The sequence below is a fragment of the Octopus sinensis genome, linkage group LG19 (assembly GCF_006345805.1).
Source record: "Octopus sinensis linkage group LG19, ASM634580v1, whole genome shotgun sequence".
Taxonomy (NCBI): Eukaryota; Metazoa; Mollusca; class Cephalopoda; order Octopoda; family Octopodidae; genus Octopus; species Octopus sinensis.
Window position 1 is genome coordinate 38,955,737 of NC_043015.1, and position 27,818 is coordinate 38,983,554.

At 37.5% G+C, this 27,818-nt stretch overlaps 1 protein-coding gene across 1 annotated transcript; it reads left to right on the plus strand.

The window, feature by feature from the left end:
• Window positions 1-351: 351 nt before the first annotated feature.
• LOC115222049 (aristaless-related homeobox protein-like) lies at window positions 352-27,818 on the plus strand. Its single transcript, XM_029792154.2, has 3 exons — window positions 352-1,059; window positions 7,741-7,786; window positions 26,658-27,818. The coding sequence occupies exons 1-3, from the start codon at window positions 473-475 to the stop codon at window positions 27,312-27,314; spliced, it is 1,290 nt and encodes a 429-aa protein (XP_029648014.2). The 5' UTR covers window positions 352-472; the 3' UTR covers window positions 27,315-27,818.

Below are 27,818 nucleotides of genomic sequence, written 5' to 3' on the forward strand. Positions count from 1 at the left end.
TCAAGTATTTTGTCACTCTGATTCTGGCCGAGTATCATGTTAAGGCTAGATGTGTCTGGGCAATATAAAACCGCAGATAATTCAACGGACCGAACAACGGAATCTTCATCGTCGAAACCGACGGAAAACCACACACACACACACACTGTTTCAAATTCAAATTTTATTTTCCAAGTAGAATTAATTCAATTCAATGTGTCTAAGATGAAAAATGAAATGCTTCAAATTGTATGTGTCTTTGACATTTATCTGAAATATGCTCTTACACCTGTTGTAATATATTCGAAGATTCCAGGTGAAAAGTATTGTTTTGAAAATATTCCCAGATATTTATTTGTGTTATTTTTCATTTCAGGTCAGCATTGTCCTTACTATAGAAACATTAACTCGCAACGGCAGCTTACAAAAGTCAGTTTCTATGTGAAGCTGGTTCTATGAATTGTATCATATTTTGGACAATAGTTGTTTAACAATGAGTTTAAAATCTAGCGAAGAATCACCAATGATAGATCGCTTTTATCCGTTAACTATAAAACGCAGACTTTTGACTATCGACCAAGAGGTAATTCACCAACACCCTGGATTGGAAAACAGTAGAACTTCATCGAAACGCTTACAAAATGGTATGTTCCGTCCGTACAGCCCAGAAATTAATTACTGTACAACGAATCTAAATCAAGAAAAAGGACACAGATACAATACGAATCTACAACAATCATCCCTGAACGATGGGGACATTTTAAAAAGTAACGGGGTTGATATGAAATGCACAGTTCCATTAACGGAAGACCATTTATTGGAGAGTAAACTACGTTCGTCAGATCAAAATATATGTTGTCCTCGTCAAAATGAGAGTGAAGATGGTAAGATTATTTTAACTGAAGATAATGATGAAAGTAATGGTAAAACTGATTTTATGGATAAAAAATGTGATGATTCAGATATGGAAGATTTTGGCAAACGGAAACAACGCCGCTACCGGACGACATTCACAAGTTACCAATTGGATGAATTAGAAAGAGCTTTCCAGAAAACTCATTATCCTGATGTTTTTACCAGGTAAGGTCAATTCTATATTTTAAATCGAACTTGTTGATTTATTTAATTATAACTTTCCTTTGTGTTGTAACAATGAAGATATGGAATATAGCAACTAGAATTACAAAGCCACAACATTTTCATCTGAAATGTTTATTAACAGTCCTAATTAAGTAACATGTGTGAGTGTTTGTATGTGAGTGAGAGAGAGAGCGAGAGAGAGATCGGGGAGAAAGGTGGGGGTCCTTAAATCTTGGAGTCACAATGAACTGTGTTCACCTTTGAACCCCTTTGAATATCAAAACCAAATCAGTTTAGGTGTTGATATCAACTCAGGTAAAGACTTCCAAACAACTAATAAACTACTGAAATATTTCGGGCTTGTTTTTAATAGAACAGATATGCTATCAAAACTTTATAAGATGTCCCCCGCTTAAGAGGAAACTATTACTATTTTCTCTCTCCCACCCCAACTCTCTCTCTCTCTCTCTCTCTCTCTCTCTCTCTCTCTCTCTCTCTCTCTCTCTCAGCATCAGTTATTACTTTTAACCGTCACGGACCTGGCAAGAAAAATGATCGATGTTTAGACTTCATCTTACGTGAACCAATAATGTTGTCTTCGTATTGTCACAATAGCACAGTTATCAACGTAAGAGTACAGTTAAATATTAATATAACAGTACGGTTAATGCAGCAATACTTAACATTATAATGCAGAACAATTATGAAGCGAGGTATTTCTTCAGTAAAGTCAATACAACAACAAACACCATTGTCCAGTGAACAAACACCATTGTCCAGCACAAGTGACACAACTACTCAGCGCTTTCAAACTGAGAACTAATTTAATGGTACTGACCAGTGACCAACGGTACAGAACGGTTAACAATACCATAGACCAATTCACAACATAACAGTAGTTTATTACAATGTACTAGTAAAATAATATGTACTAATTATCTATCTCATTAATATTGCACCGTTGATGTTGATTACCTCATTAACAAAGTAATTAGTGAGATAATTAACTCATTACAGCAGGCTCTAGGGGAGGCCAAATACACAATCTGAACTCTTATGATACAGTGCAGTTAACACGCAGAATAGTCTACATGTAGCCCGCTACACGTAGAGCGTTCTGTGTGTTGCCCTACATGCAGCACATGAAATGAACTACAGTTCCCAATCACTCATCTTACGTAGAGGCAATGTTTCACTGATAAGGTCAAATAAGATCGAAACATATCTGAACTCCCACACTCATTTTTAAATCTTGATTTATATAAATTTCATTAAGCGTACGAAGACAGGGAAAACATCCGGAACAACTGTTGAGATGCTGAAAACATCTAGTGAAGTAGGACCCGCGCTAGTAATTTGTGTAGTCAATCAAATTGTAAAAGGCGGCGGTTTATATCTAATGCTAAAGAGACAATTGCAGGGACATCAAACTGATGGATTAAGTTATGAGAATAACAACAAAAAATTAGGATTGTTTAGGGAGAGAACCCACTTAAATGAGATGAAGTTCGGTTCGTACGAGGATGGAGTAGCACCGACGCTTTCGTCTTAGTGTAATTGAGTATATAAGTTCTTAGCTATTACGCCAAATAATCAGTAAGTTAAAGAAAGCGTATGAAATTTGGTAATTACGCTCTGTAATTTGGTAATCTTTAAGAAAACTAGGCGTAGAATGATGAATTGTGAAAGGGTCCAGTTAGGTGCCCATCAGGGTTCGGTTGTCTCCCATTATTATCCTTAAAGCCGTAACAGAGGTGCAGAGAAGGAAAACTTCGTCTGTAACAGATGTACAGGAATAGTAAGAGTAGAAATAGTTTGAAATAGTCGAAAGAGTCCATAGAAGTAGTTGATGACTTTTGTTAGCTAATTAGCAGCGGAGGAGAATAATCCGACAGTTTAGAAGCTGAAGGAAGAAAGGATGGGAGAAGTTCCGTAGTTATTATCTCTGACTGCAAGAAAAATATTCTCTGAGAGAGGTTTATGGCATGAGGCTTGTGTAGAATGGGCGATGTTGCATGGTAGCAAAATATGGGTATTTGCTGGGCGTGGAATGTTAGTATATATAAATGACAGGGGACAAAGGAACTGAGGGGAAAACTGGATACGAGAGAAATGAGTTGTCGCGTGAAAGAGAGATGACTACGCTGGTACGGACACGTGATACGTGCGGAAGATGAGAGTTGAGTAAAGAAAAGACAAGAGATCCAATTTGAAGGAATTCCGGAATAGAATGACCAACGAAGACAAAGGATGGATTGGGGAAGGATCTTAAGAGGTTAAAACCCACAAGGGACCACGACAAGGGGCGGGAAAGTGTACTGGAGAAATTTCACCCGACCTATGCAAGTATGGAAAAGCGGATGCAAAAAGATGATTGAAATTTCTAAACTGTTAAATTATCAGAATGATACTGATGTAAAAGCGTTAAATCTTCTATAGAAACCTCCAGAAATGATATTGTAACAACACTCCCACACACACACACACACGCGCGATATGTGTTATTTATAGCTAAATGTTCCGTTTTAAATGGATCTTCAGGCAAACAAGAAACAATATATATTACTTCACATTGCCTAAAGAGCCATATTACGGTGGAACTAATCGTTGTACGTACACACACACACACACACACACACACACACACACATACCGTATATGTAAATGTCTATACATATATTCATTCGTTATCATCATCATCATCATCATCATCAGACAGATATTTCTTCTTGTCCTCCTAACATGTTTTGTCCAAGATTTTTATTCTGCTGTGCTGATATTACAGAGTTCTCTAAATACAAAATAGTTAACCAGAATAAGCAAGAAATGGTCAACTAGTTTCTGTATTCCCCACTGAAATCAATGCCAGCGTCTTAACCTGCTCATGGAGCTTACAGCCTCTCAGCTACGCTACATGTTGCTCAATAATATGGCGTATGCTGTAGGTGATTCTCATGTGGAGTGGCACCGGAGTAGGAGGAGGTGAAGGAGGAGGAGAAGAAGAAAAAGAAGAAGAAGAAGAAGAAGAAGAAGAAGAAGAAGAAGAAGAAGAAGAAGAAGAAGAAGAAGAAAAAGATGATTTGTAGAACATAAATTAGCGAACGAACTTGATTGATGCTTAAGAGATAAAGAGAGGAAGAGAGACAGTTGTAGTATTGACTGGAATGTGAGTGATGACTTTGGTGGGGGTGAGGGAGGAGAGGTCGGGAGAAGAGAGAGAGAGAGAGAGAAAGATGAGACGGATCTAACTTGTAAATCAATTTATTTAATTTACATATGAAAGATCAATTATAAAATCAATTAAAAGCAGAAACCACCAAAAAATTTATTTACAGCTTCAGGAGAAAGGAATCAACGTTATTAAACTAATTATCTTGTCATTAGTCATACTAATAAAATTGTTAGAACTAATCGGACAAAGCAGATGTTACTAATATGTTTTATTTTATAAATTGAAGCAAATTACTAATTTAATTATATCAGAGCTACCAAATTAATTTGTTCATTATAAAAACAAAACTAATCGTTACCACAATAACGTATTTTCTCACTTATTTTGACATTCAAATTGCTCTGAGGAATTCAACACAAAAATTAACTTCTCCGCCCACACACCCTTATCTCTCTGTCTTTTATTCAGCTCTTTTTGAAATAGAAACTCACCGAACACCTGCGGTGGATCAGCAGTTCATACTCAAATATTCGAGATCGAATCCTATAATGGCAAACCCAATGATTGGCAAACCTTAAGTTCTTAACACTCTACAGAATGCGTGACTCTCTTTCACCTATCTTCAGCTGATAACATAACGTCGTCTGTTTCTTATTTCTTTATTGCCCACAAGGGGGACAAACAAGGACAGACAAAGGGATTAAGGTGCAATCCCATGGTCATTCGTGACCGAAGGGGGTCTCCTCCTCCTACTCCTCAGCTAAAACATATCTAGTAAAGAACAAAAAGAAACTAGTTGAAAAGCTACAAAAACCCAAACAGAATAGTTTTATGGTTAAGATTCCACTTCGCGACCTCATTGTTCCGGGTTCGAACTCACGGCGCAGAAATATGTGTATCTTCAACTGTAATCTCGTGTGGACCTACATCTCATGAGTTGAGAGAAGTCATGAACAAATTCACGGCGCGCCCGCACACACACACACATTTGTTTGTGGCAATGTGTTTATATTTACACCTATCCAAACAGTCGATATTTCTTATGCTTGTCAAATTTTGTACATTGAATTAGCATCTCAACAAATGAACAGCAATGAAAATAGATACCAGACTGAAATAAATACTGGCAGTTGATACGATCCCCTGAAAATCACTTGAAGAGGATGCCGAGGCATGGCCACAATCTTATGACTGAAACTAGTGAAAGAATGAAATCTAAACAGAAATAAAATTGTTTTCAATGAATTCAAATAGAAAAGAAGGACAGGATGAAGAGAATTATGAGGAAGCTTGAAAGAGGCGGAAGCATGACCCGTTAAAACGATGGCAAGTCACAAAATATTCTTCCGCGTCTGAAAGGGCGCGGAAAATTGAAAAGAAATGATAGACTTTGCTGAGAAACACGAAATCAAAGATTTTTTTTTTGCAGTTCAAAGATTTTTATTGTGTTTCTGACAGGAACCACGAAAATTATGGAACAAAACAATATATCATACAGCAAGAGAATCTACAGAGTCTGGCAGGAAACAATTTAATACATTGTCTCTGGTTGCCCGGTTTTAGCTGAGAGTGAATACATTCACGGGCAGAACCGAGTCAAGCTTTTATATAAGAGAGACTATAACAATCCAACGCATACAAAGGAGAAAGACTGACAGAATGCTAAAGCAACCATAAACTGGAATATGTCAGTAAACACAGACAGAGAGTTCGAGGCTAATCAATTAGATATTATTGTCAAGAACCACCGGAAAAACTGCCTCGTAATCGAAGTATCGATCTCAACCGATGATGATTTATTTCTCAAACACATTGTGAAAACATCCAACTATAAAGATCTGGAAAGTGAGATAACCTGAATGTAAAGAGAGAAAACAGAAATAATCCCTGTGATGATAGTTGCTTTCTATCCACTGCACACACATACCTTACATTGGAGTGCTGCCCATACATTAGCGAATACAAACTACTGCACGTGTAAAGGGAGTTGATTTTCCGTTCTACACTGAATGGTTACTGAAAAAAATCTGATGTTTTAAGTTGCTGTAGTGAGACTTTTAACTATAAAACCCCTTCACGGGAATTTACTCGCGTTTTAGTTTTTTTTTTTCCCCAGTGACGAGAAATAAAGAAAATTTGTGAATATTATTTATTGTTCTTTATGCGCCAAGCCTACAGGTGTCAGTGCCTCCATGTGCGTGGATACAGGCATCGGAGACACCATGTACAATACCCACAGGCATCGGAGACTCCATGTGGTGTGCTCGCAAGCGTCAGAGACTCCATGTGCCATTCCCACAGGCATCGGAGACTCCATGTGCCATGCCCACAGGCATCGGAGAGTCCATGTGCCATGCTCACAGGCATTGGAGACTATGCGCTGTGCCCGAGAGCATCGGAGACTCCATGTACCGCGTCCACAGGCGTCAGAGACTCCATATTCCGCGTCCACATGCGTCGGAGACTCCATGTGCCATGCCCACAGGCATCGGAGACTCCATGTGCCATACCCACAGGAATTGGAGACTATGCGCTGTGCTCGAAAGCGTCGGGGACTCCATATGCCGCGTCCACAGGCGTCAGAGACTCCATGTAACGTACCCACAGAAGTAGGTGATCATGCACTTCCACACCATTCTCTCCCACATATAACTTATGAGGTTGATCTTCCAGTAACCAGCTGGAAAGGTCAAGTATTTTCTCTCCTCTAATTTTCACCAAGTCTTTATCTTCTCATATAATGTCCAGTGAGCTAAGCTTATTTGCCTCACCTCCTTATGATGATAAGAAGCTTTCTGGAAGCCTTGGCTCATCTAAGGACTTTGGCAGATATTACACTTCCTGCGTATCTTCATTAGTCTGAAGGATCACTCGTTTGCAGCTTTGATAAGCATTTGCATTTGGTAATTAATGTCCCAAGTTACAGAAATATATAGGAATGAGTTCTATGTGTGTCTCCTAAAATTCTTACTTTTAATGATAGCTTTTTATTTAACAATGCATATTTGATTTCACCATAAGAAATTCTGAACTGTCCAATCATCAACTTTATTTCTATGATACTTTTTCTCACCTGATAGAATCATAATTCTCAAATATTTAAAGCTATCGACTTATTCTCAGAAGGCATACTAATGGCGACTCTCTTTGAGATAGTCTTTCTTTAATTTTTCAGTTAAGATTTAGACCTACCTTTCACTGGAATCTTAATAATAATAATAATAATCCTTTCTAATAGGTGGATAAAGAAAAGAATGAACGGACAATTTCATAGGGATGTTGAAGATAAGACAGACAGAGAAAAAATGGCTGTGGATGACTAAAAGTGATTTAAAACTGGATACGGAGGTTCTAATCTATGCTGCCAACGAGCATGCATTAAGAACCAATTATATCAAATACAGAATAGACAACACTAAATCGAAAGCTATTATTTTAATAAAAAATTATTATTCAATCATTTATTATTATTATTATTGTATGTTAAAAGAAAAATCTTTATTTTCCAGAGAGGAGTTAGCTATGCGGATTGATTTAACGGAAGCACGAGTTCAAGTGAGTTAAATATCGACATTTTCTTTTTTTATTTGCACATGACTGGTGTATAGTTCACCTCAAAATTGTGTGTGTGTGTGTGTGTGTGTGTGTGTGTGTGTGTATGTGAAGAAGAGGTGACTCATCCAAACAGATGAGGCATTAGGCGGTAGAAACACGAGTTGAGTGTTTACGTCTCCTATTGGCTTTAGGATGTTTCCGGTGTGGAAACTCGGTGACAATCTGAATGAAATATTTTTTGGAGATTATCTTTTTTGTTTAAAGCAATTGAATCCAGAGTTATGCACTGGCTTTAGGGATCCGCAAATGTTTTGGGTTAATATTAATCTTGTTCCCTGACTTATGTCAGGCCGTCGCCATGCTTGTAGCCAGCTAGAAATATAAATAATCATACTTAACTGACCAGAACTACACCTACGACTGTAATATTTTATTCTAAATTAATAAACATATGTGTCTGTTACTAAGCAATTCATTGGGTCTCATTTATTCATTTCTAAAAATTGGTGTGAATGTCTACAAAAATCACGAGATAATCCATGGATTATCACAACTGTTGAGAAACCTTTAGAATATGTTTAACCTAGAAATAAAAGTTGAAAATCTGCATGATGGTTAAATATATTTTGAACAAATACAAAATTTGGATCTATAGATATACCGAAAGAATATGCAATGTTCAGGGTCCTTTTCTAAAATGTCGCCGATTCACAGAACAATCTTATTTTTCTGGTGAATGTCTACTAAATTCATCTTTGGCTCCTAATTGAAAATACAGCTATTGCAGTTCTTTACTGGAAATATATTCCTTGAATATCTCTCCATATCCTAGTAATATGTCTGCTAGTTTGAATGTCGCAAAGAATCAAAATCGATAGCACACATGATAGATTCTCCCATTTATTTTAACTCCTCAACGTCCAGTTTTTCGATCAATTCGACGATCTAGTCACTGAACTAAAGTGCTATGTGGCTGAGTACTCCAGAGACATGTAAGTTGTTAACGTAATTCTCAAATTGAGTCAGCGTGACACAGTCCGACGAGACTGAACTCTTCCATTAGGGTTACAGTCCGTCCGTCCCATGGTCTTCCGTACAGTCTCCCACTGACAAATGTCTCACTCAACTGGCAAAGAAGCTGCCAGGAAGTTGGGTTCACTCGTGACTTTGATAAAAACTCTTGCCCAAGGTGTTAGGGTGCGCGCTCTAACCTAAGTCGTAAATGCTAATCCACACCAGCATCGATATGCTGGCGCGCGCGCGCATGTGTTTGTGTGTATGTGTGTGTATGCGGAGATATTTTTCACGCCGAAACATTGTATCTGGTAGCCTTTGACGTCCCCTAGAGCTTGGTGTGTGCAAACACACGAAGTTTATTGAGATAAATATGTTCTTAGAGACAATATTCCTAAGCAAATGCACTATAGGTTCGAGATAAATTCTACTGGCACGGAAGTGCTGCCAGGGGGGTCAGTCCTAGACATGCGCAGAGTGACGAACCTACATTGCACCTATTATGTCCGAACCTTTGGGTTTCACAATCTCCTCCTCTTTCTCCTATTATTATTATTATTATTATTATTATTATTATTATTATTATTATTATTATTATTATCATTATTGAGTGAGAGAGTAGTGCATGCCATCAAAATGACACTGGGGTACAAATATACGAAGCCCGACTTACCCATCATGATTACCCGTTTGATAAGGCTGACTTCGTTCCAAGCTCAAATTCCACTGAGGCCAACTTTACCTTTTATCTCTCCGGTAAGATTAAGGACCAGTTATGTACAAGGGTCGATATCTATGACTGTTCCCTCTCTATGAAATTCATTGTGTTAAGGACGGATTATGGCAGAAACTGTAGAGTAACAGACAAAATATTTCGCAGCGTTTAGTTAAGTTCCGAGTTCAAATCCCGCAATCGACTTTACAATTTCATCCTTCCGGAGTCGACAAAGTACCAATAATATAATGAAATTATTTTAATCCATTGCATCCGTCTCTTAACTTTTAAGGTCTTCTATCCTTTATTTTTTTTTTCATTTTTGTCATCTTATACCGTAATAAGTCATCGATCCTGTCCTTTCTGATATACCTGACACGACCAACCGATGACGATAATCGAACGCTTTTCAAAAATATTCGGTTTTACTTTGTCTTACTTAACACTCTAAATCTACATCACAACCAATATCTATCTGGAAACTCTAGAAATATATCTGTGAACATCCCTATTACTAAACATTACCCCCACCCCAACCCCATCATTTATTAGCTGACTGTGTGTGTGTGTGTATGTGTATGTGTGTATGTGTGTGTGTGTGTGTGGTGGGGAGTATGAAACACCAACAACTTTGGAACCATTTTCACACGGAGATTATTCTTCCTCAATCGTTGACCACATCACAATAATTCATCTCACGCACTCTATTAATCATAATTTCATTATTATTATTATTATTATTATTATTATTATTATTATTACTATTGTTATCATTTTTATTTTTATTATCATTGTTATTGTTATTGTTGTTGTTGTTCTTCTTATTATTATTACCATTATCATCAGTGTGTTTATTTGTATCGCATATCATAATGACATATTATGAGTGGTTTATGGACAAAACCCGTAATCTCGGTATGAGTGTCATTTGCCAACTATTCGGGGTGTTGCTAATTGTTCGCCAGGAGCCCCAGGTGGCTGACTTTTCTAATTTTGATTTTTGGCATCGCTGCAGGAATAAAACGTAATTCTCTGGAAGACAGAGAAGAGAAAGAAAGCAATGATATTCAGAAGAAGAAGAAAAAACAAACAAACAAACAAAAAACCATTATGCCTGACGGTGACTACAGAAGCAGACTTTTAGCGAAAACGGTTTTGTCTGGCGTAGGTTTTTGATTGCACACGTATTGTTCTTTCCTGACAAAGTATTCCTTTCTCTCATATTGTGACATGAAGAACTCTTTAGAAAAAACACCAATGATTTAAACCAATATATGTTCCACTTAGAGTTTCAGATTCTTAAGTTTTGATTACAATAATGGTTTTCTGGTTTGCTGGCACGAGTTACAGACCAGAGAACATGCGCTTATTGTAATTGTGGATACGCTTTTACTTGTTTCAGTCATTTGACTGCGGCCATTCTGGAGCACCGCCTTTTGTCGAACAAATCGACCCCAGGACTTATTCTTTGTAAGCTCAGTACTTATTCTGTCGGTCTCTTTTGCCGAACCGCTAAGTTACGGGAACGTAAACACACCAGCATCAAGCGATGTTGGGGGGACAAACACAGACATATATACGACGGGCTTCTTTCAGTTTCCGTCTACCAAATCCACTCACAAGGCTTTGGTCGGCCCGAGGCTATAGTAGAAGGCACTTGCCCAAGGTGCCACGCAGTGGGACTGAACCCGGAACCATGCGGTTCGTAAGCAAGATACTTACCACACAGCCACTCCTGTCAACTTTCGAGGAAAAACCAAGCGAGGCAACTACGCAGAGATTCGATCGCAGAACCTAAAGCACTGAATACTTTTATGTATCTAATCAGGTTTCTATTCTCTTCTCGAGGCACAAGGCCCGAAATTTTTGGAGAGGGGGGAGCAGTTGATTAGATCGATCCCAGTACGCAACTGGTACTTAATTTATCGACCCCGAAAGGATGAAAGGCAAAGTCGACCTCGGTTGAATTTGAACTCTTTAAGGCGGGTAGCTGCCGGAATCGTTATCGCACCAGCAAAAATGCTTAGCGCCATTTCTTTTCCGACTTTGCGTTCTGAGTTCAAATACTGCCGAGGTCGACTTCGCTTTTCATCCTTTCGGGGTCGATAAATTAAGTACCAGTTGATGTAATCGATTTATCCATTCCCCCTAAATTGCTGGCCTTGTGCAAAAAATTTGAATCCAAAATAATAATGATTTCCAGGCGCAAGACCACATATATTTTGGATGAGAGGTACAACCTATGAGATGGAACCAGTTCTTTACTGGTACTTCTTGCCCCTGGATGGTTGAAAGGGTTGACTGAAGTGGGATTTGAACATTGAACACAGAGGTACATAATATTTCAATGTATTTTCCCGCTGCTTTGGCTTTCTCATATCAGCACAACGCTGAGTTATATAATCAGCTGAAGCGACTCCATTATATAACTGGTATCTGTCTTATACAAAGTCAGCTTTAATTTCGTCCAACATTACTGCTTCTATCATTCCCCACTTTTGAAGTTGTTCTTGTTGTACAGTAACAGTTCCAGCCAAATTGATCTGATCTTTGATTTATGTGTGTATTGATACGGTTTTGTGGAGAGGCATTGGGTCAGTGGACTCGCGGTTTCGATTCCCAGACCGAGCGTTGTGAGTGTTTATTGAGCAAAAACACCTAAAGCTCCACGAAGATCCGGCAGGAGGTGGTGGCGAACCCTGTTGTACTCTTTCACCACAACTTTCTCTCACTCTTTCTTCCTGTTTCTGTTGTACCTGTATTTCAAAAGGGCCAGCCTTGTCACATTCTGTCATGCTGAAATTCCCTGAAAACTACGTGTTTTCGGGTAGATTTCGGGGAGTTCACGTGTAGGCTGTTCCATCGATCGGATCAACTGGAACCCTTGTCATCGTAACCGACGGAGTGCCAAGATAAGGTTTATTCATTCTAAATTCAATTAGTTCGCCATGAAACTAAACAGATTTGCAATTGTCTTCCACCCACAAGATGATGGCAAATGGCGATATATCCTTCATGGGAAGATATTTCAAGTCGGATGATATCTGATATGGCGACATCAATATTTCAGGTAAATAGCATTCTAAGTCGGCGATGTATGCATACATATATATGCGCACGTGCACATACACACACGTATGCCTATATATATATATGTGTGTGTGTGTGTCTCCCTAAGCATGAGTGTGTGTACATATGTATGTATATATGTACGTATGTGTGTTTGTATATATATATATATATATATTGATGAACAAACCAAATTTGTTTCTCCATTTTCTTATTTGTATTATAAATTTACGGTAAAACTATTTCTTTACCTTCACCCGTTTAATACAATAAATGAGTTAATTGCATTGCAATTAAAAACATTTATGTATTAAGAATCTGGGTACTTTACCAACAGTATATTGGATAAATGATATCCCATAGTGGGTTACACCCATAACCCCTATCTTACTTTGTGTGTGTGTGTATGTATATATATATATATATATATTTGAATGGATTCCTTTATAATATCCAGTATACTCCGATCAGATTGCTGTTACCGGTAATCTTTGAATGCTTTTCAAAGACCATCTTAAATCTATCATGGTTTTATTGTTACCATGGAAATAATTATATGTAATAGTTTGGTTGTCTTAAACATCAACTTTACATCACCAATAACAACAACAATCATATCACCGACCTTTTTTTTTCTTTATTTTGTTTTATTTTTTCTTCTTTTCCACGTATTTTTAAGAATACGAGAAGGAAAATTACCGTTGCGAAATAGTTAAATCGCTGAAACAGTGAAAACAAACAACAGAAGTCAATCATGTTGATTTTACAGGTGTTCAATAATCTAACGTTCGATAATGTAATGTTTAGTTGTTCTATGAAGATATTCCTCTCATTGTCTTCAGACATGGCGAATGGTATGGACGTAGGAAAGATGCTGAAATATTTTATCACGGGGAGAAAGCGTGGTGGGAGCCGGGGATTTAGAATAAACAGACCTTTGACAGGACTGACCACTCGATGCGGCAATAATAATAATTTTGAAACAAAATTCTTGATAGAAACAGAATCTTTGAAATTGTAAGTAAATAATAATCAGATTGTAAAGAAAACGATGATGTGTGGATGTTTGTGTGCATGCATTACACACACACACACACATACACACACACACACACACACACACACACACACACACACACAAAACGCGTATACAAACGCACACATGTGTCTACCTGACACGATTCTATTTGTCCACGGCAAATGGAAACTCACCGATTGTATAATTCCAAAATAACATTCACCAGACACGTGGCTAAGGATTTTAGAAAAGTTTGTTTATTCTTTGTATATTCTTAGCAGAAATGGGAAAACAAGAAAAGCTTGGTATTTTGTTTGTATCGACACATTCTGATTTCAAATCCCGCCCAAAATCTACTCCGTTTCTCATCTTTCCAGGGTTGACAAAGTAACAGTCAAATACTGGAATCAATATAGCAAACACACACAAAAAAAACAAAAACAAACCAACAAAAAACAATTATACCTCCCCTTATTTCTACCGAAGTCCAAGCTTTGTGTCATAATGCAGGAGAAACAAAACGATACCGGATTAGATGACAGTGCCGGATTAGATGACAGTGCTGGATTAAACTCCTCCCTGTGTTAGATTTCTTATATTTTGAATTTAAATCCTTTGGAATTGATTTTGTTTTTCATTTCCGTAATCGAAGAAATACTAGTTCAATCAATCAATCAAACTCTCTTCCTTTACAACTAGAACCCTCCTCCTTTACAGCTATTAACCACCCCTATTCTAGGACTATAAACCCCTCCTCTACAACCCCAATCCCCTTTTCTGCTCCCAGTTAGTACCCACAAAAAAAGATTAAAATACTTGTTTCGTTACCAGGATGAAAGCGAAGGAGAAACAGACGACTTGCTTCGTTTCGCCCTTTTGTCCTGTTTCCTTTTTATCATCTTTCGGTGAGGAAGAGGAGTCGGACCATAAACGCTGCAAACTGGTCGAATTCCTCGAGGAAAAAAAGGTTTTATAACATGGGGCCATTTCCACAAATTAGGGGCTGGAGACTGAACTGTCGGATGGAATCGATTAAGTTGGCCAGTTTATTACTGCTAACTTCTTTTTATGGATTCCACAAAAAAAAAAAATAATAAATAAATAAAGTTAACTTCTTGGGGATTTGAATTTACTGCTTTGCCGGGTGAGGATGATTCTTTTAAGTCTATAAGAAACGACAAAAACCAATAACGACAATACAGAATGCAACACACACACACACAAAGGTAGATATCATCTGTAGATGAAATTAAAACAAGCTTTCTAATGACTAAGTTAGGCCTGACAAACTTCATGCCTTCTATCCATAAGGTAAATCTTTATATATAAAGCTGAAGTTGTCTGTGTGTGGCAGGTTTGGTAGGCTTCAACTAACACTATCTCCTCCGAGACCCTGCGGCGCAAGTTGACCAGAATTGAGAGTATTATAGAAGAAGGCTTGCTCTTCATTCCATAAAAGAAAAAATTCAAATCGAACCATATTAACACCAAAAATTATTTGCATCAAAAAGGTGCTTTATTTCTATGAAAATCCCTATTTTTTTTACGATTTTTTTTATTACTGTGTCGCTATTTTTCGGTGTATTTCAACCAGAAACATGTCCACTTAAAGAAAATAACAAGCTACATAATGCAAAATTTTTACTTTTCAAAAATTCCAATTCTAAAGGGTCGAAACAAACCCGAGCAACGCCGGGCGATACTGCTAGTATTTAATAAAGTCATGTTTCAGCTTCTCTTAGCCTTAACAATGCCTCATGCTTGTCATTGGGTGTACGTTTTAAATATCATATTTAATATCGAAGACGTGTTTCGTTGAGCCTACAGAGTGTCTACTTTAAGGTTAATTGGATAAATATTCTTTTCAATTTAGCAGGCAACTAAACATGCTGGAAAACTCGAGAGCAATTGTAAATGTTATTATCTGAAAGTGATAAGTAATTATCAATTTTGCAATTAGTGATTTCATCGCCGCAGCTGTGGCTTTCATATAAGAAAAAAAAAGAAGAGAAAAACGACATCTCGTTTTTGGTGAGTGGAAACTTTGAATAAGCAGGTGTGGAAGAGGATGGGAGAATTTAGTGGAATTAGAGGAGAACATGTGATCTAGTTGATGCCAGTCGTAGACAACAGAACGCCGCTATAGAAGCAGAGCGTACTTGAAATGGCACCACAAAAGGAGGAATTACATTGAAGAGAATAATAAACGAGAAAATGTAATAGTGAAATAGAAAGGAAAGTTGGAAATGGTGGATGTGGTTTATTAGATGCTAGGAAGCCTAACAAGTTGCACAGTCGGAGTATTGTGGAGAAGTTGATTGAGAGAGCGAATGAAATCCAGTGCCAATTATATAATTTGGAGTGGTTTAAGCGACAATAATAACTCTTCTGTCCCTTACACATACCAGCAAAATGGTGCTGGAAATTGCAACAAATTCTAAGAATAAACGATGGTAAAATAATTAATATATGTGAGATTGCACCTGAGAGTAAATTAAGAAATAAGAAAATATTGAATCAAGAAAATTAAAATAGTTTCTCAGAAGTTATTTAAGGGTTTCAATTATCTTTGGAATTAAATGGAAATACTTCAGAATATTATAAATTTAAGATGGGCAGTGAGCTGGTAGAATGGTCAGCACGCCAGGCATCATGCTTAGCAGCATTTAGTCCGTCTTTACGTTCTGAGTTCAAATTCCACCGAAGTCGACTTTGCTTTTCATCCTTTTGGGGTTGATTAAATACGTACCAGTTTAGCACTGGGGTAGATGTAACAGACTTACACTTACGCGCTTCTCTGAAATTACTGGCTTTGTGCCAAAATTTGAAACCATTATTATTAATCTAATACTGTTCCTAGAATATTTTAATGAAACAGTTACGCTGATATCTTTAAAGCATTCCTAAATATTGTTGTTTAACCCCAGTTCGTCTCTGATTGGACAAACCTATATTAAAGGCGTTCTAGGCATGACCATTTTCTTTTTTCTTATGTAGTTATAATGTATCTGATATTACATTAGGCAACGTGTTCTCCCGTTTTTAAAACAGTAGGGTATGATTCAAGCGAGATGCAGTTGATATTTCCAGCAAGTCGAACAACAGTGTGTGGTGTGTGTGTGTATGTATATATATATATATATATATATATATATATATATATTATATATATATAATATATATATAATATATATATATTATATATATATATATATATATATATATATATATATATATATATTATATATATATATATAAATAATATAATATATATATATATATATATATATATATATATATATATTATATATATATATAAATATAAAATATTATTCGAGACAAAACCACTATTTTGCAAAACAAACAAGGAAAGACTTAATCAATACATAAATTTTAATAAATAGTCAAAAAAACCGCCACTACAATCGTTTCTTGTCTTGATCGACAATCTTCAGGTGGACTTCCAATAATGGTTTCAAATTTTGGCACAAAGCCAGTAATTTCAGAGAAGCGCGTAAGTGTAAGTCTGTTACATCTACCCCAGTGCTAAACTGGTACGTATTTAATCAACCCCAAAAGGATGAAAAGCAAAGTCGACTTCGGTGGAATTTGAACTCAGAACGTAAAGACGGACTAAATGCTGCTAAGCATGATGCCTGGCGTGCTGACCATTCTACCAGCTCACTGCCCATCTTAAATTTATAATATTCTGAAGTATTTCCATTTAATTCCAAAGATAATTTGACACTGAATTATTGGAAGTCCACCTGAAGATTGTCGATCAAGACAAGAAACGATTGTAGTGGCGGTTTTTTTGACTATTTATTAAAATTTATGTATTGATTAAGTCTTTCCTTGTTTGTTTTGAAAAATAGTGGTTTTGTCTCGAATAATATTTTATAATATTTTACTATAAAATCGATTTAATCCTAAATCTGATTTTTTCCCTGTAAATTTGGATTTATTCCCTAATATTTATTATTATATTATATATATATATATATATATATATATATATAATATATATATATATATATATATTATATATATAATATATATATTATATATATATATATTATATATATATAATATATGGGGGCGCAATGGTCCAGTGGTTAGGGCAGCGGACTCGCGGTTGTAGGATAGCGGTTTCGATTCCTAGACCGGGTGTTGTGAATGTTTATTGAGCGAAAACACCTAAAGCTCCACGAGGCTCCGGCAGGGGGTGGTGGCGATCCCTGGTGTACTCTTTCGCCACAACTTTCTCTCACTCTTTCTTCTGTTGGCCTGCTCGCTTAGCCAGCGGGGTGGCGTCATTTGAAGGCTAAAACAATACGAAGCGCATTGTGACCAGCGATGTGTAGCAACATCTGATAGCCTGATCGGTCACGGTGATATATATATATGTGTGTGTGTGTGTGTGTGTGTGTGTGTATATATATTTGTTATATGGCTACAGTGACTACCACAACGGCTTTAATTTCAACAGAATCAACAATCAAATCATTTGCCGTGCAAGTTCAACACAAAAATATAGCGCACACACACGCACATACACACACACACACACACACACACCGTTTCTTTTGCTGCTATAGTCGTCTTTGTCCTTCGGTTCTGACTAACCTCGTGTCATCTCCATCGTGGACCGTCCGACACAAATCGCCTCGTATCCCCTCATCACCCACATTGCCTCCCCATAGCTGACCCTTAATCACTCTTCTAAATTCTTCTTCCTTCGGACTGTCCACTCTCTGAAATAGGTGCCCTGTCCTTAGCTTTTCCTGCAGCTGTCGACTGCTGGTGTTTCAGAGGGAATTTGGACAGAACACTCGACTGACCAGTTGATGGACCCTCGGCTGATCTCTCTCTCTCTCTCTCTCTCTCTCTCTCCCTCCCTCTCTCTCTCTCTCTCTCTCTCTCTCTCTCTCTCTCTCTCTCTCAATTGACTCAATGCAGCTGTGAATTGTTTCCTGCGATAGATTGGTGTCGAGTTCAGAGAATGATTTATCTTTCATTTGACGCGACCGAATACGGAGCAAGGCAGCGTTCGTTGGAGATTTTGTGGTTTCTGAAGACACCATTACCACTTCGCCAGGATTTATATTTTCACAGTGCACTGAATAGGTGAGAAATATTGTTTTACAGGACGCTCCTTACGCCATATCTACTTGGGAAAAATAAGCTATTAATTTGCTAACAGAACCCAACAAATAAATAAAATTTCTCGTCGATGAGAATGCGGGGCTGGCAGCGTTCTGAATAGATTCAACACTGAACAAATATTTGACTACTCAGATGGGATGTCACAATAATTATTGAATCTCCGTTGAACAAGATTCAATTACACTGATTAATTAGCCATTCTCTAGATCAAATATAGTCAATTGATGCAATCAAACGAAAGCAATAATAGCGACACAGGTTTTGTGTGTCTAGTAAATAAGGAACACCGGATGTGCTCCAAGTCGGCCTATTGACAATATATTAGCTCTAGCGTTCTATGTCAACGTGTTATTAAAAAAAATCAAACTTTCCTTTAATGCATGAAGTAAACTGAATAAGATGGCTGACGGGGGAAATGTAAAGATGGCGTCAGACGCCAGGATAATGATCGATGCTTTAACATTTGGTAGCTTTAGAAATGGACAATTGTCAGTATTTATTTTCCTTTCCTATTTAATAAACTTCAAATAGTGTCCGCCATTTCAGAAAATATTCTAGATTTTTCACAAAGACCCAGGAAATGTTTTAAAATGAAACTGTTGATTAAATTCAATCTTACATATGCGCTGAAATTAATTTACGATTAACAGTTTTCTTTCTTTTTTTTCCACAAGAAAATACAAAAAAACAAAGAAACCTAAATATTGACAAATATGGTTGTTGTTGCTCTGCTTCACAATGGCGACTACGAAGGTAGCTCTAACGTGTCTATAAACATACAGAAAGTGAAAACTTAGTTTTGATTAACCAAGGGATGACGGCCTCGCCGATTACCCACATCGCAATGTGTGTGTGTGGGGGGAGTAAATATGTTTGGTGTAATAGGTCTGGGGTAACGTTTTTGTATTAGAAAACTCCCATAGAGTCACTATATGCCATAGCTTTTCGATTTACTGTTATCAATATTAATGTCGATATGTTGGCTGTTGAGCAATCACATCAACCGCAATCTACACACAAGCAGACATACTCAATGTTGCCAGGGGGCCGAATATATAAAAAAATTTTTTTTGTTTAAATTTAGCAAATTTTTGTGCAGTTCTTGTATTATATTTGCATATAAATTCTTTATTGCAATACAGGTAAATTTCTAAAGTTGTTTTTTTTTTGTAGGCTTGTTTGTGTGATACCTTTGTGACTGTGTTCTTTCACTTGAGCAGACTGCAATAGCAATCGGGTCGAGTGAAGGAAATTTTGCCAAAACTAGATTAATCAAGAAACGTTTTACTTGTTCCAGAAGCATCGAGGATCACTATCGTACCCGAGTGAAATGTCAGAGGTAGCTTGATCCGTGTATTTCTTTTTATCTGGAACCAAGACAAGTTCCTTTTGGTAGACATACTGTTCTAGTTGTTGGATGTCATAGCTGGCTGCCTGAAGAATCTCTCGACTAAAAATTGTGGCTGCACTTCGTACTGTCACCGATAGTCCACATTATACAAGATCTTTGCCAGCCATGATCTACATAGTACTTCCAATGAGGATCAGGCCTTGGTTGCACGGGGAAGAAGTTAAATTTTAGGTGTGTGTGTGTGTGTTTTCATCTTGTGTTTGATGCAATCATATTGTCTTGGTGATTATTTCAAAGTTGTTGAGGATTCGGTGGTGAACGGACGCAGAAAGTAAAAGTAAAGAGGCTCGTAATCTTGTTTGGAGGATGCACTCTTCCAGTCAGTACCAAATTCCGTGAGGCACCTTGACTGGCAAACTTCGCGAAATATTGTACAAATATAGCAAAGAACTGTTTTCAAGTATCTGAATGAGGCTGGACCGAGAATTTGAGCGAGAATTATATGCAATTTAAACAGGTTATTAAAATTCCTCGTCTAAAAATCAAATTCCTCTACTGTAACGGGGATACGGGGACGTTTAAGAAACCACCACCACAAAATATGGTTTCAGAGGCAAGTAAAGAAGGAAGAAGAGGAGAGTGTAGCGAAAGATGTAATCATCTAAATTTCACGTTGTTTCAAGTCAGAGAGAATCTATCAAATATGGAGCAATTATATTATTTATTACATCGTATTGATTAAAGAATTTAATTAAGCTATGCTTATTAATCACTTAGCAAAATACAAAAAGTCAAATATCTAGGGACACGCTCTACAGGAAAGCCGAATGGTATAGCAGCTGTTAGTATAATATAAAAGAATTAAGAAGTGTTAATTAATTAGAATTCTATACGTTGTGAGAAAGCCAAGTGATTATGCTAATGCATGCCTTAATTTTCCTCTGACAGCGAATAATAAAAACGCTTTGCTGTAGAGGTTTGATAACACCGAAACATTTCCAGAGTTATCTCTCTTTAGTTCAAAGCCAAGATTCAATCATCAAACCTAATGATTCTTTCCCCTCACTCCAGGTGGAATTTTAATCAATTAATCTGTGTAGACTCATTACATCTGTAAACCAGCCTCAAGGCAATTCACAGCAGTGTCATGGACGAGCAATCACAAGGACTCTTCGCTTTATTAAAAACTTCACATTTTTTTCACCTAATACTTACACACATAGATATATGTATGTATGTATATATGCACACAGATACACACAATTATACACACATATACATACATACACACACATAGATAGGTGTATATATATATATACACACACACGCACGCACATAGATAAACGCACATTTACTTATATATATATATATATATATATACGTACGCAGGTACATAAACGCAGCTATATACGCAGACATGTATACATATATACACAAATATATATATATAATATATATATATATATATAATATATATATATATATATACACATACATGTATACTTACACAAATATATGTATGTATGTATATATATATATATATATACACTCACACACACGCACACACATTTTATACACACACACATAAAAAGACCCCTTCTGTTATGAATGACCATGGGATTGCACCTGAAAAGTTACCCTCCGAGGCACAAATCTGGGCAGGGTTGTTCATGGAAGACCAGCAGTTGCCCATGCATACCAGCCTCCCCTCTCCACATCACCGATGTTATCCTAGGGAAAGGCACGCACATATGCATACTCACACACACGTACACAAACATACACGTAAATATATATATATATACACATACATTTATATATATATATATATATATATATATATATATATATATATATATATATATATATATATATATATATATACACGCATACATACACACACATATATAAACATATATAGGTACACATATATTCATACATATGCACATATACGCATACATATACACATATATACTCACATACATATACACACACTTGTATACACAATTGAGAAGAGATGTTGTATACAAAAATGGTCGTGAAGAAATCAGAAAAAAGTTGAAACTGTAATCACTATTGTTGCTTACGACAGCTGTTTATGTATCACAGTCTGCAAGTGACACAGAAGCCTCCACAAGGCCACTCATTTAGCTAGAAGTAACAATCGTATTTTCCTCAAATCTCACCCTACCATCTTATTAAACGAAACCCCCGATTTAAACCTCAGCTATAACCGTGTTGGACTTCTTAAGTAATATATGTTACAATACAGACTAATACAGCATTGTAAATTTACTTATGAAACCATTGCTTGCTTGTGACAGTTATATATATTATTAATGAAGAGAGATGGCAGTACAAAGTCGATTAATGCTGCAATAATTAAAATTTAATACAGCCAGAAGAGATTCGGTAATTTAGTCAGAACGGCAAAGAGCTATAAATAATCCTTATTGATTGTCCAGAGTTTAGAGGGAAGTTCCTCTTGAATTCTTTCCTTCCAGTGGCTGGGCTGACATTGACCATAAATTTGTTGAAATACTCGGACGTTTGCTCAAGGCATTCCGAAGCTTATCACAGGTTTTTGTCACATTCCGGAAAACCCGATTTTTTTCCTTCCGTGCCAGAACTTCGTTCCGCAACTGAAACAGATGCGATAAGGTATCTTATCAAATGGATCAATACTTAATCGAACCTGAATGAATGAAAGCAAAGTTGACCTTGGTGCGATTTGAAGTTATAGATTTGAGGGCCGGGGCAGATACCGTAAAGTATCCGACCTGATGTTCGAAGGGCTCGGCCAGTCCGAAGACTATCCTTAGAGATGCACATGAAGAATGTTTGAAGGATCTTGGGAATAGGAAGTTCGCTAGCGGTCCCCAGCCGCAAGAATTCATCTACGGGGCAATTACCCTAGCCCCCATTCAGGATTGGCGGGGGCGATGTTGTGGACAACGGGAAACCTGGCTGGTGACAGTCGGGGCTGATCTGGAACCCAACCTAGCCCGCCCCCATGTCTACGGCGTTCGCCGCTGGAATAGGGAGTGGTTGGAGATCACGCGGTCGTTAGCCTCAGATCGCCAGGCCTGGTCGGCGTTTGTGAGAGATGCACCATTAAGGATGAATGAAGCCAGTTCAACCCACCCCGGGTGAATGCTGCACAAGTAAGTAAGTAATCCTTAGAGAGGAAATATAAAAATTTCACTTATGGCATCTTACCTATGGCATCTTATGAAATCAACTATTAATTCTTCTTATTACATTGTTCTTTAACTGTAGATTACATGGCCTTGTCTCCGATATGTCAATGCACGTGACACTTAAGTGGGACCACCATAAATAAGGAGAACTCTCCAACGAAGGGTTTCAACCATAACTTTAATCCATCTTTAATCCAATAAAGCGCCATATTGTCTCATTCAATGATCCAAGAATGGATACGCTTCATTAGGGATTTGCCTTTGATTTTCTGGTTGTTGTTTAACCCTAGGTCAGCTCAGAATAGACAGATCTACGATCATAAATCAGTATATTTATGGCCATACCGTTTGCTTGGACAATATTCACCAACATTATTGGTAACTTAAAATCGAACTTGATTTCAGCTGCTGTACGATGGCGATAAATGATGTCAGGTGGGGAATTAATAATTTCCTCGCAAATATAGCACTATCTGCCGTACTTTATTTATAAATACAGATATATTTAGCTATTTGCACCTTATGCGTGGAGGTACATGGCCTAGTGGTTAGAGCAGCGGACTCGCGGTCGAGGGATCGCGGGTTCGAATCTCAGACCGGGCGATGTGTGTGTTTATGAGCGAAAAACCTAAACTCCACGCGCCTTCCGGCAGAAGGTAATGGTGAACTTCTGCTGAGTCTTTCACTACAACTTTCTCTCATTCTTTCCTCCTGCATCTTACAGCTCACCTGCGACGGACCCGCGTCCCGTCCAGGTGGGGAACCTATACGCCAAGGAAACCAGGAAACCGGCCCTATGAGCCAGGCATGGCTCGAGAAGGAAATTTGCACCTCATTCTCTCCCAACCATCTCTTTGTTTTTCTACCTTTACTTCCTCAGTTGTTCCTCCTCCCCACCACCATCATTCTTACATTCCCCTTGATACCCTGTCCTTTGAGTTGAACATCAAATTATAACCCCAGTGAAGTTTGTTTTTGAGAAACAGTAAAATCTGGTCCAGAGATCAACACCACAACATTTATTGCATAACAATTTTGATTAACAATAGTAAAAAAAAAAAACGTTTCTTCTTTCTTCAAACATTTTTGAGGAAAAAGCCTCAACTAGTAACAACTCGGTGGAACAAAGTTCAGCCCAAAATAGGATAAATATGTTAGTGAAACAAATAAAAGGGTTAAAACTGAACTAAAATATAACAGAAAAATTACCTTATTGCAATCGGTTTGGAGGTGAGCAGGTCAGGTTAGGGTACAACAAGCAGGGTCGAAATCGGAAACTCGAGCAACACAGCCAAACAGTCTGAGCTGGGTTTTCTGAATCGTACAAGTAACAGGATACATCCCGGGTTCTGAGCAGAGTCGTTGGTTGGTCACGAAACCCGACCATGACGGGGCGTAGCTGCAGAGCAAAAGAATGAAGAGGAATGGTATATAAATGGGTATTTTCCTGAATAGAATCCAATATTGAGACAGGGATGTCAGTTCCGTGGTAATTTCGTAACTCTGAGACTGGTTACTGTAAAATGGTAGGGTACTAGTAGCGTAGACTGGACCCGGTTTGCGCACACGCGCAGACGCGTGTCCGCGCTAGCCAGACGTAGGCAGTCGATCCTACGAGCTGACTGGCGCATGCACGATATATACTTGTATCGATATATACTTGTATATATCGAATACAAGTATATATCGTGCATGCGCCAGTTAGCCCGTAGGATCGACTGCCTACGTCTGGCTAGCGCGGACACGCGTCTGCGCGTGTGCGCAAACCGGGTCCAGTCTACGCTACTAGTACCAAATGGTAGTCTGTGAGAGATTCCAAAGGGTAAAGTAATCCATTTTTTGAAAATAATAAACTTTTGATGGGCTACAATTGTCAGTAAGGGTCATGAGCAATGTTGGAAGTCTATTGCCAATCGCCCTGCCTTCGAAATAATTTCGCACTGCGAGTAGAAAGGAAATCGAGCAAACTTGTTTAACAAAATTGTTTTATTTTTAAAGAAGTTCGTACCATGCGAGGAAAAGGGTGGCAGACTGCTTCAAGCTTTCTTCTCAATGTAGCTTTTAGTTTTATGCAAATTATTATCTGCCTAAATTACGTATGACCGTTGAATTACGTTCGTGTGAGTCATGGGTTCGAATCCCACAAATAACAATTTATCTTTCGGATGATACATTAATTCCCGTTACATTAGACTGTAAATAATAAAATAAAATATTTTCATTATTATTGCCAACACTAATTAATAAGGCTTCTGACTGATTGATGAAACAAGTGGAAAAAAAAAACACTTGTGAACTGTTAATAGCTCAGAAAACATCTTTTGTATTGGATTGCTGCAGAAAGCTTTCTGCTAAAAGAATAGAATTTGATTTTATGAATATGTTGAGGATCGAGATGGAATTAAAGCTGAGTTGATGCACGCACTCACATATACATACATACATACATACATACATACATACATACATACACACATACATACATACACACATGCATACACACATACATACATACATACATACATACATGCATACCCACATACATACACACATACATACATACATACACACATACATACATACATACAACATACATACATACATACATACATACAACACACATACATACATACATACATACATACATACATACATACATGCATACCCACATACATACACACATACATACATACATACACACATGCATACACACATACATACATACATACATACATACATGCATACACACATACTTACACACATACATACACACATACATACATACATACATACATACATACATACACACATGCATACACACATACATACATACATACATACATACATACATACATACATACATACATACATACATACATACATACATACGTACATACAAAAACACCCTGTTGATGTTGAAATTCCAGTGAAGGAGCCTTGGACCTAGGCTAGAAACCGACTCTTTCTCTATTGGCAAGAAATTTTGAAATGAAAATGAATAATGACACACACACACACACAACACAGAATGAAAACGTGAAATTCTCTGTTTATCCAGCCATATTTTTTTATAAAGTAGAACATATTTCTCCAGCATCATCTCTTTTGGTGCAAAGCCAGAGAGAGAAAGGTTGCTACCCAAGGAGATACTTGTATTCCGTCGCTCATCAACCAAATATATTCTACATACATTAAAATGGTGTATATATATGTATAATGCAGAGGATTTCTCTGCCGTTGCAATGAAGTCTATGGTTCTTTACAGAACAGTGTTCGCTAGTTTCTCATATATTTTTTTATATTCTAATTTATATTTCTTGTTCTTTTTCTTTGTTCAGGTTTGGTTCCAGAATCGCAGAGCAAAATGGCGCAAGAAAGAAAAGGTCGGTCCCCAATCCCATCTTTATGGCCCCTATTCCAATAACCTGAATGTTGGACGCGTTGGAGTGTTGCCCAGCCATCAAAGTTATGCGGATCTCTTGATGAAATCCTACGAAAACCATATCCTTGGTCGATACACTCTGGCCTCGGCCCAGGGTGCGAACCCACAGTTCTCACCCCCAACAGCAGCTGCTGCAGCTGCTGCTGCCGCTGCTGCCGCCGCAGCCGGGTTTTACAGTCCTATGGCGTTAGCAGCAGCAGCGGGGTTGTCGTCCACGTCATCGTCTCAGATAAGATCTTTTCCTTCGTTCAGCACACATTTACCTCCTCCTGGCTCTTTCCAGCATCTTTTGGCAAGTATGACGTCAACGGCGGCAAAGACCCGCGATGGCAACAGTAACGGCAACGGGTCGCCTGCCAGCAACAACGTTAGTTCTGGAGAGTCGACATCGGCGTCACAATCTCCGCCAACCACGGCAGGACTGACGGTAACCTCGGGAAGTTTCGCTGACGCTGACAGACGTTCATCAAGTATAGCTGCTCTTCGAATGAGAGCCAGAGAACACGAAATTAGGCTCGGGCTTAATGGCAAATGTAACAGTATTGTTTATTAAGGGGCGAATATTTGGGGGAAAAAAAAGAAAGAAAACAACAAAATATTGTAAAATTTACAACTAAATTTATAACAACGAAATTCTGTGAAATTTAGAGAAAATAACTGCATTAATTCCATTGATTAACTAATATTTGTTCAAAAACTAAATGGAAAGATAAGGGAGTTTCTTTGTTTTTTTTTATTTACATTAACATTTTTCTACCTGCCAAATTTCGCATTTAATTACAAAGATTCGAGAAATCCAAGACGGAAAAACTGAACAAAATACAAAAAAAACAAAACAAAACAAACAAAAAACAAACATGAAACTGAGAATATAAAGTCAAAAAAGCAGCCGTTTGCTTTTTTTCACTTCCAACAGTAAAATTGTACAACAAACTGTAGGAAAAATGCAATATTAAACAAGAACAATTCTGGAAGGACATTTTTGTTTCAGATCCTTTGATATTGTATCGCCAGAAATAATTTTAAATTGTACTGCAAAAAACTACAAAAAAAAAAA

Coding starts and splice junctions, on each gene's coding strand:
- LOC115222049 (XM_029792154.2), top strand. CDS start 473: ATGAGTTTAAAATCTAGCGAAGAATCACCAATGATAGATCGCTTTTAT. Junction 1,060..7,740: donor TATCCTGATGTTTTTACCAG/GTAAGGTCAATT, acceptor TTTATTTTCCAG/AGAGGAGTTAGCTATGCGGA. Junction 7,787..26,657: donor TAACGGAAGCACGAGTTCAA/GTGAGTTAAATA, acceptor TTCTTTGTTCAG/GTTTGGTTCCAGAATCGCAG.